This window comes from Bison bison, unplaced genomic scaffold (genome assembly GCF_000754665.1).
Source record: "Bison bison bison isolate TAMUID 2011002044 unplaced genomic scaffold, Bison_UMD1.0 scf7180017864141, whole genome shotgun sequence".
NCBI lineage: Eukaryota > Metazoa > Chordata > Mammalia > Artiodactyla > Bovidae > Bison > Bison bison.
Genome location: NW_011494713.1, coordinates 7,215,179 through 7,225,392, shown reverse-complemented (window position 1 = coordinate 7,225,392; position 10,214 = coordinate 7,215,179). Strand labels below are relative to the sequence as shown.

Sequence of the window (10,214 nt, the reverse complement as noted above, 5' to 3'; positions counted from 1 at the left end):
TTTGTTCAGTCCAAAGGGTTTCCTTTATTTCTCCTTTCTCTGTCTTCCTCTGTAGCATTTATTCACATTCCAGGGAGAAAACACAATCCACTGAGTGCATTAGTTGTATGCCTGAAATAGCATCAGGCAAACAGACAACATGATCACCAATTACCAGTTTATATGGTAAAGCTTGTTTGAGGAGGTTGGAGTCTTAAAGAATGAGGGGATTCTTTAAAAAAAAAATTTTTTTTTTTTAAGTTTTTGGCTGTGCAAAAGCCAAAGACCAAAACATTTTGGTCTTTGTTGCTGCATGGGCTTTTCTCTAGTTGTGGCGAACAGGGGCTACTCGCTAGTTACAGGGCATGGGCTTCTCATTGCCGTGGCTTCTCTCATGGAGCACGGGCTTTAGGGCAGATGGGTTCCATAGTTGCAGCTCCCAGGCTCTAGAGCACAGGCTCAGTAGTTGTGGCACACAGGCTTTAGTTGCTCCGCAGCATGTGGGATCTTCCCGGCTCAGGAATCGAACCTGTCACCTGCATTGGCAGGCTGAATTTTTTTTGTTTTTTACTACTGAGCCACCAGGGAAGCCCATAGTGAGAGAATTCTAAGAGTTGGATACACTGAGTGATTGAGCACACATACACACACACACACATAAGGCAGACAACATACTGAGAATCGGTCAGGCTCTTTTCTTTGCTCATAGACTCTTCCAGGGCATCTCTTTGCCATCATGGACCAGTCTGGTAAAATGGGATGAATAGGTCATCATTGGGCTGTATTAGTAACAGCTTTGCTGCTCATAAAGCTGGGTTCCTCGGAGCAAGGTGCTGACCCTTTGAGTCTCTGTTTCCTCGTTAAATAATATGGTAATTGGCAGCCATTCCATACAATGACTGCATTCCATATGGAAGTGAAACCATAAACTGCAACGGAAATGAAGTATATTACAGAGGGTGAGGGAAGGGCATGGTTCAAAAGTGCGGACTTGGCATGAATAGAGGTCGTTGTAAGTGATTGGAAATCTTGTTAGTACTTCAGTCCGAAGACGTGAAACAGACAGCACAAGTGTGACTGGTGACTTGTCATTCCAGCAGAAGGCATTGTTGAAGGATGTTTCCTAAGTGAAGCTCTTTGAAGGCTTATGTTGGAAAGATAGATTGTCTTGTATAATTTGCAAATAAAAAACACAAGGGAATGATTGGATACCCCTTTCTTGAGTGGTGGGAGACCATAACTGCTGCTTCTGGGGGAAGCAGGGAAATAATCTGAAAGTTTGGGGAAGAAGTGGTAAATAACTGAATTTTGATGGATGGGTCTCATAAAAGCCACTCTTGTGCCTTGAGCCTCATCCAGTTCTTTGGAAAGACAAAATAATGTGTAACCAGGTCCCCATTCATGAGGGGTTTACCTTCTGCTTTGTGGCAGATGATAACACAAGATTATCTCTGATTAAAAATCCAAACTGTGTTAGAAAGAAAACTTGTGGAATGATGGAGAATAATGAGGTCCTTGCAGGGTGATTGTTGTTGCTGTTTAGTTGCTAAGTCATGTCTGATTCTTTGTTTCCCCATGGACTGTAGCTCACCAGACTCCTCTGTCCATGGGTTGTTCCAAGCAAGAATACTGGAGAGTGTTGCCATTTCCTTCTCCAAGGGATCTTCTCGACCCAGGGATTGAACCTGTGTCTCCTGCTTGGCAGGCAGATTCTTTACCACTGTCACTCATCATTTGTGGAATTGCATTGTGAATGTGAGCTTTGCAGTATGTGGAAGAAAAAGATAAACTGTTGCCCCAGATAGAGGTAAACTGTGAGTGGAGCACAGAGTTTAGGAGAGATTATGAGTCTCAACTGAAGCAGAGGGTCAATTTGGCAGATGATGAAGCAGCAGTGGATAATTAAGGCCAGGATAATTTGGGGAGCACTTTGATTGTCAGGCTTAGGAATCTAGGATTTAAGGTGGCGCCTTGGTAAAGAATCCTCCTGCCAATTCAGGAGACTTAAGAGAGGTGGATTCAGTCCCTGGGTCAGGAACTTCCCCTGGAGAAGGAAATGGCAACCCACTCAAGAATTCCTGCCTGGAAAATTTCATAGACGAAGCCGGCAGGCTACATTCCATGGGGTCCCAAAGAGTTGGACACAACTGAGCAAGTAAATAACAGCAATAGCCTGTGGTGTGCGTGCGTGCATACCTGTGTTTGCAGCAGTCCTTGGTACACGTTTGGAGCTTAGGGCTACAGTGCCAGCTGCAGCTGTGGGGCGCCTCTGCTCGCTCTCCTGGTGACTAAGAACAAGGAAGACATGAAGCTTGGTGGTTACATAATACACTGTGACACGGCAGCCTCCCTACTTCCTGATTCCATCCGCTGGTGGGGCCAGAGCAAGGAACCGGTCCGGTGGGAGGCAGTGAATACGGCATGGGGGAGTTAGAGATGAAGACCGACATTTTCCATAGAGAACCAGCGGTATACTTAGTAGGCAAAACATTTGAATCAAGTAGCGGTCAGATGAAGGAAGTGAATTTCAGTGGAACAGGAGCTGTGGCCTGGTGGCCCGTGAAAGCGTCTAGAAACCGGGAACTAACTCCTTCTGCTGAATTCAGTGCAGTTTCTCCCAGCCCACTTCATCAGCCTGCCCTTGTTCTGAATTCATAATACAGTCTAAAAGCTCAATAGTCGATCATCTCCAACATACCTCTAGGAGTCTGTGCCAAGGCTATAGAAGAACACGTATTTGATTGATTGTCTTCACAAAGAGAGGCTGCTTGAACATGTATACACTACTACATTTTAAATGGATAGCCAACAAGGACCTACTGTACAGCACAGGGAACTCTGCTCCATGTCATGTGGCAGCCTGGGTGGGAGGGGAGCCTCAGGGAGAATGGGTATGTGTATCTGTATATGTATGGCTGAGTCCCTTTGCTGTCCACCTGAAACTATCACAACATTGTTAGTGGCTATATGCCAATACAAAATACAATGTTTAATTTTGTTTTTTTTAAAGAAGCCACTTGAAAATGTGGGGCTGGTAGTCTGCTCCTTCCTTTCCGAGATAGACTGATGGAAGCCCGAGTCTACTGGCAGTCTGCTGAACCAGGTGGATAGCCGGCTCAGGAAAAGAGCAGGAGGCAATGGCTACTGTTCACGACTGGCAATGGCAGGGTTACCTTTCTTCCCTTTTTAATGACCCTTGTGGGATCTGGCAAATGGATTGAGTGACCAGCCTCATGTTCATCAGAGCTGCAGAGATGGGGAATCTCATGGACTCCTTGGATCCTCAGGTACATGGATAGAACCCAATCCCTAAGGTGGTTCTTTCTCCCTGAAGGGAAGCAGCTCACTCATTATGAGAGAGGGCAAGAAATACATTTGCTTTAAAAAAAAAAAAAAAAGGTTTACTGAACACACCATAAAATCCACCCATTTTAGACAGGTAGTTCATTGATTTTGAGTAAATATGCAGAGTTTGGAGACCATCAGCACCACCAAATCCCATTTTAGGATGTTTCTGTCTCAAGCTCCCTGGTGCCTGTTATGCTCAGTCACCATTCACACCCTCAACCCCAGGAAACAATGAAATGCCCTATGCCATTGACAGCCATTGGCTTCTTCTGGATACTACAGATAAATAAATGGAAGCCTAATATATTTTGTACATATGACTTTTGTTTCGCATAATGTCTTTGAAGGTCATCTGAGTTGCAGTGTATTCATAGTTCATTCCTTTTTATTTATTTTTTAAAATTTATTTATTTGAATTGGAGGCCAATTACTTTACACTATTGTAGTGCTTTTGCCATACATTGACATGCATCAGCCACAGTTCAATCCTTTTTAAAAAATATTTATTTCTATTTATTTATTTGGCTGCACTGAGTCTTAGTTGTGGCATGCAGGATCATTCATTGTGGCATGTGGGATCTAATTCCCTGACCAGGGATCAAACTCAGGCCCCCTGCACTGGGAGTATGAAGTCTTACTGGATCACCAGGAAGGTCCCTTTTATTCTTTTTTATTGCTGAGTAATTTCATTGTATGGACAGACCATATTTTATATATCCATTGATTCTTAAGTGAATGAGTTGTTTCTGGTGTTTGGCTGTTATAAATAATGCTGCTGTGTTGGCTTCTTGTCAATGTCCTTACAATGTCCAGTGACCACAAACTTGGTGACTTGAACAACAGGATTTTCTTCTCTCACAGATCTGAAGGTCAGAGATCGAAAATCAAGGTGTTGACCGCCTGTGCTCCTTCTAGAGGCTCTCAGGGAATTCTGTTCCTTGTCCCTTCTAGCTTCTAGTGGTGATGCCAATCCTTGACTTGAGGTCACGTTACTTCACCCTGTGCCTCCAACCTCATGTTGCCTTCTCTTCTGTAAATCTCTTAAAACTCCCTCTGTCTCTCTCTTATCTGGATACATAGGATTGTGTTTAGGTCACAGCCTGAATTTTCAGAATAACCTCCTCTCCTATCTTTATCTTGTTTTTTGCTACCTTGAAACACTTGCACGTTTCAAAATCTGATGTGTATCTTTGCGGGGGGCGGGGGGGGGCGGGTATTTTTCTGCATACCACAGTGACTTTGAATATTCACATGAAGTTGTGTTGACATGTTTCCCTTTCTCTTTGTAAATAACTAGGAGTAGAATTGCTGGGTTGCATGTTTAACTTTTTAAGAAACTGTCAAACTGAGAGGTTATATCATTTTACATTCCTGCCAGCAGTGTATGAGTGTTCCTATTTCTCTACATCTTAATAGCACTTGTTATTGCCTGACTTACAGATCACAGTCTTTCTAGTCCATGTGAAATGGTACCTTGTGGTTTTAATTTGCATTTCCCTGATGACTAATGGTTGTTGAACATTTTTTCTTGCTCTGATTATTCATCGTATATAATTCATGGTAAAATGTCTCTTCAGAACTCTTACCCATCTTAAAATTGGATTGTCACCTTCTTTTGGAGGTACAAGAGTTAGTCTGCTGTTTTTCACGATCTGGTCCAGTCCTGAGTGCTGTGCTGATGGCGATCACCTTGATGAGAAAGTGCCAAGGTGCCCCATTTCCACAGGATGCCTAGAACTGGGGGCAAGGAAGCCACTGGGGTTTAGTTTATTACTGGGCTGGGGGATGGATGGGACTCACAGTTGGCCCTTAGGCTGCCAATTACTGTCAGGGAAGCCAGGAGATGGCTCGCCCTGTGGCCAAGAGATCAGAAGCTCAGTGGTATTATAGGCTGATAACTCTTAATATAACCATTTTAATTAAGGAGTTGTGTCTGTAATGATACATTTACTCTGTCACTTCCCATACTATACTATTAAAAAATCCCTGGTATAGGTACCACATCTGAGTGTCTCAACATTCTGTCTCCAGTCTGTAGCACAATATGTCGAACATATCAGGCAACCAACCAAAACTTGTTGGATGGAGGAATGACTAAAATGCCAGCAGTGGGAATCCAGGAGGATGCTCTCTGCTTTTCAGAAGGGGATTCACTTGAAATGATTAAAGAGGTGGTTATTTGTTGGAGAATTGGTTCAATAACTAAAGTATGTGCTCTTTTTTTAAGTTGTGTATATTGTTTTTAATTTTGGCTGCGCTGGGTCTTCACTGTGGCACATGGCAGCGTCTCTTGTTGCAAAGCACAGGCTCTAGAGTGAGAGGGATCAGCAGTTGTGGTGCACGGGCTCAGTTGTCCTGTAGCGTGTGGGATCTTGGATCCCTGACCAAGGATTGCACCCGTGTCCCCTGCATTGGAAGGCGGATTCTTTACCACTGGACCATCAGGGAAGTTCCCTGGGTGTGCTCTTCGGTGACTTGTATTTTAAGTGCCACCGATGCCATCATTTCTGTCTTCTGTTTCTCCTTTCCAGCGATCTATAACTACAACGCCTCTCAAGATGTGGAGCTGTCCTTGCAGGTTGGAGACACAGTTCACATCCTGGAAATGTATGAGGGTAAGTCTGGATGGCCTTCTGCCAGATGGGTGGGGAGGCCCGAGCAGTGTGAGTTACTTACTCATAAGGCTCTTGGAGCAAACATCAATACAGTTTACTTCCTGAAGCGATGCTAGTAAAAATCTAGGAAGCGCTTAGGGTTTTGTACCAGGGTGGTTTCAAAACAGCCAGCTGAGTGCCCGAGCACAGATGTGCTCAGACACCAGAATCAAAATACGTGACTCTGCAATCTGTAAGTTACAATGCTCTTGTGTATCCCCATCCTATTTAATTCTGATGACAGTTCTCTAAGGGTGGCAAGGCAGTGTTTATTTTTTCTAATTAAGGAAAAATATATATGACTGACTTTCATAACTATAGAACTCTTTTTTTAAAAGGTTTTGTTTATTTTTGGCTCTGTTGCCTTGCTTTCTCTAGTTGGGGCGAGCAGGGGCTACTACTCTTCGTTGCAATGCTCGAACTTCTTCTTGCAGTGTCTTGTTGTGGAGCACAGGCTCTAGGTGCGTGGGCTTCTATTTACAACACACAGGCTCAGTAGTTGTGCACACGGGCTTCATTGCTCCATAGCATGTGGAATCTTACTGGATCAGGGATCGAACCCCTATCGTCTGCATTGGCAGGCAGATTCTTATTCTCTACGCCACCAGGGAAGTCAAAAACTATAGAACTCTTAAAAATTACATGAGTACCCCACACTCACTTTTTTAAATGTAGGAAACATAATGCTCGTTTTATACTTGAGAAAACTAATATTCAGAGAAAATAATATACCTTGTGTCATACAGCTAGTGACAGAACCAGGTGAAATGAGACACTGTTGATTTCTGGTGGCTTCTCATGAAGCAAGACCCTAATATGTGAAAGATGGTGTCTTTTCATAGGTACTGTGAATAGATCAGATCAGATCAGATCAGATCAGTCGCTCAGTCGTGTCCGACTCTTTGCGACCCCATGAATAAATAGGGAGAGCATATAATTCAACTGGGCTTCTCAGGTGGCACTAGTGGCAAAGAGCCTGCCTGCCAGTGCAGGAGACTCAAGAGACACAGGTTCTATCCCTGTGTTGGAAATATCCCCTGGAGGAGGGCATGACAACCCACTCCCATATTCTTGCCTAGAGAATCCCATGGACAAAGGAGCCTGGCGGGCTTTGGTCCATAGGGTCACAAAGAGTCAGACACGACTGAAACAACTTAGCATGTACACATAATTCAGGTTCAAAAAGGCAAAAGAGTTTATTTCTTAGTAAAATTCTCTCAGATAAAATAATTAAATTGATTTAATAAAAAAAAAGTGACTCTGGATGCAGAAGGCCCTGGCTCCGGAGGAGACAAGTGCATCACTGGGCTGATGGGAGATCAAAGGAAGCATGGCTGATGAAGTGGCTCGCTCTTCTCACCTCTGAGTGTTGCCAGACTTGGGGAGAAACGAGGGAGAGACTTACTGGTGTTGCTGAAATTCCTTCAAAGAATTAGGTCAGGGCGACTGTAGGTGCCAAAAGCCTTCTAGTATATTTCCTGCAACTAGATCGGGTTGGGGGGCAGGGTGTCCCAGTTAACCTGTAAGTGGACTGTTGGACAGTATCCAGGCTCCCAGCTCATCTGAAGAGCACAGGTCATGGGTGCACTCATGCCGCCCCACCCCAGACTTCTCACTACCACCCTAAATCCTAGTAGAACTCCAGTGTTGCCACATTTCTAATCCAAATGCCTAGAGCACAACAAACACGTCTCTAGGCCACTGACATTGAGAATCAAGGCAAAAAACTGAGAATCCATTTATTCTTTCTGAAGACTCGAGTAGGAATGAGGTGGAAGTGAGGCAGATTTTTCTCATATGGTGAGTTTCCCTCGTGGCTCAGATGGTAAAGAATCTGCCTGCAGTGCAGGAGATTTGGGTTTGATACCTGGGTTGGGAAGATACCCTGGAATAAGACATGGCAACCCACTCCAGAATTCTTGCCTCGAGAATCCCATGGACAGAGGAGCCTGGTGGGCTACAGTCCATGGGGTCACAAAGAGTCAGACATGACTAAGCAACTAAGCAGAGCACAGAGGCTTGTTAGGACAAGAACTGTGAATTTGCAGGGTCTGGTCCCACCACATAAATGGTTGTGATCATGGCATTGTGAGGGTGGTTTTCTAGAATCCACCTCGGCTTCTGAGGTTCAGACAGACAGACACAGGATGGAGAAGAGGAGATGGGAAGTTAAAAGGACAGGAAGTAGGGCTCAGCCACAGAAAAGCTAAGCTGTCTGCTGCATTGCGTAGAAGACTCCACTGTTACTGCTGCTTCCCTTTGGTTTTAGGCAAAGAGTTGGTAGTTTGCATTATCCTTCTACCTGTCACACACTTCAGAGTGTTGATGTGCAGCTTCTGCAGGTGGGGAGGAGGAAGGGAGGGAGGGCTGCATGGTCTCTTCCCTCTCTGCTGTCTCTCTCCCATTTTTATTCACACCATCTCAGGTCCAGTCATATGTCAGTTCTATGGTATCAGCAAGACACAGGGATAATCTACTTACATTCTTGAGCTCCTTTGCATGTTAAACATGGCCTTACTAGGTCATGCCACTTGGTCAGGGGCCAGATCAATCCATTCTACTTTTTATGGGCTTCCCTGCTGGCTCAGGTGGTAAAGAATCTGCCTGTAGTGCAGGAGACCTGGGTTCAATCCCTGGGTTGGGAAGATCCCCTGGAGAAGGGAATGGCAACACACTCCAGTATTCTTGCCTGGAGAATCCCCATGGACAGAGGAGCCTGGTGGGCTGCGGTCCATGTGATTGCAAAGAGTTGGACATGATTGATCAACTAAGCAGAGCACATCACCCTTTATGGGGACACACATTTTTCCACTGTACATGTAAGACACGTGTTCAGTTTCTATAGGCTTGAAAATAAATTATATTTTACTGGTATTGGGTATGATTTCTATAGATGGCAATTAGATTCTGATTTTATCCCTATTTTTTCCCCCAAATTTGCTGTATGCTAATCTTTCTTTTGAATTTCTGTTACTGAGAGAACTGTGTTAAATCTTCCACCATTGTAGTTTGTGTCAGTTTATGATTTGACATATGTCATATGGTTTGACGTATGGTTTCAGGTTTTTTTGCGGTCTGTATTCTCAGACCTGTTTTGAGGTACATACAATTTTGAAATTGTTATATTAGACAATCCCAACTTTGAATTCCTGTTTATAAAGCTTTGATCATTGTCTCCGTCTGCAGTATGCTGTCTGTTTTGTCTGAAATTGCAGCCAGTTCACGGGCAGTGCCAGGGCTCCCCTTTTTTGTCCTCCTGGCCCCACAAAGCTGTTCTAAATGCTGCTCAGAGACTCAAGGGATCTTTTCTTAATTCAGCAAATACCTCAAGAGGAAAGGAGCTCCCAGTGCTGGTCTCCTCTTCCTGAATTTGGTCTTTTTCATATCTAGACCTAGTAATTCTTCACTTTACCATGTTAGCTCTTTCTGTGTGCCTGTTGTGTGCTTATGTTATACTTAAGCTTTTCTAATTGACCTGCAGAGTGTAGGAGCGAAGAGCATACAGTTGATCTGAAATCAAGTGGCTGATGTCTTTTAAATACATTTTCAAAATTCTCTTTTCCTTTGTTATTATTATTGGCATTGCTGGGCAGCATGTGGGATCTTAGTTCCCTGATCAGGGATTGAACCCATGCCCCTTGCATTGGGAGCATGGAGTCTTAACCACTGGACTGCCAGGGAAGTACCAGAGTTATTTTTTCATATTTATGTGACACAAGCATGTTTCTGGAAATATTTGATTAATGCACTTTGTCCTCATAGGATTCACATTAATGGTCATTTTAAGTGTGTATACTATTTATACTTTACTGAGCAATCTCTCAGTTGACCACTGAACATTCCTCAAAGTAGCACTCCTACGGACCAAGGTAAGGTGGTCACTGAGCTTGGTTGACTATAAGTATAAATATACAAACACGTCTATTGTAAATACCTTCCGGAGCTTGAGTCCAAAAGCCACACTGCACCTGATGTATTACAACTCACACTGCAGTATACTTTCTGGAAGCACTGGCACAGTCAGTGCTGCTAAGTCACTTCAGTCGTGTCCGACTCTGTGCGACCCCATAGACAGCAGCCCACCAGGCTCCCCTGTCCCTGGGATTCTCCAGGCAGGAACACTGGAGTGGGTTGCCATTTCTTTCTCCAATGCATGAAAGTGAAAAGTGAAAGTGAAGTCGCTCAGTCATGTCCAACTCTTGACGACCCCATGGACTGCAGCCTACCAGGCTC

General features: G+C 44.2%; 1 protein-coding gene across 1 annotated transcript in view; it reads left to right on the top strand.

Moving 5' to 3' along the window:
• Positions 1 to 2,400: 2,400 nt before the first annotated feature.
• The window catches only part of DOCK5 (dedicator of cytokinesis 5), a 206,948-nt gene continuing 199,134 nt past the window's right edge, over positions 2,401 to 10,214 (top strand). The window contains exons 1-3 of the mRNA XM_010840180.1: positions 2,401 to 2,448; positions 3,179 to 3,266; positions 5,859 to 5,942. Of these exons, the coding sequence (XP_010838482.1) occupies positions 2,401 to 2,448; positions 3,179 to 3,266; positions 5,859 to 5,942 (220 nt within the window). The remainder of the gene's footprint in view (positions 2,449 to 3,178; positions 3,267 to 5,858; positions 5,943 to 10,214) is intronic.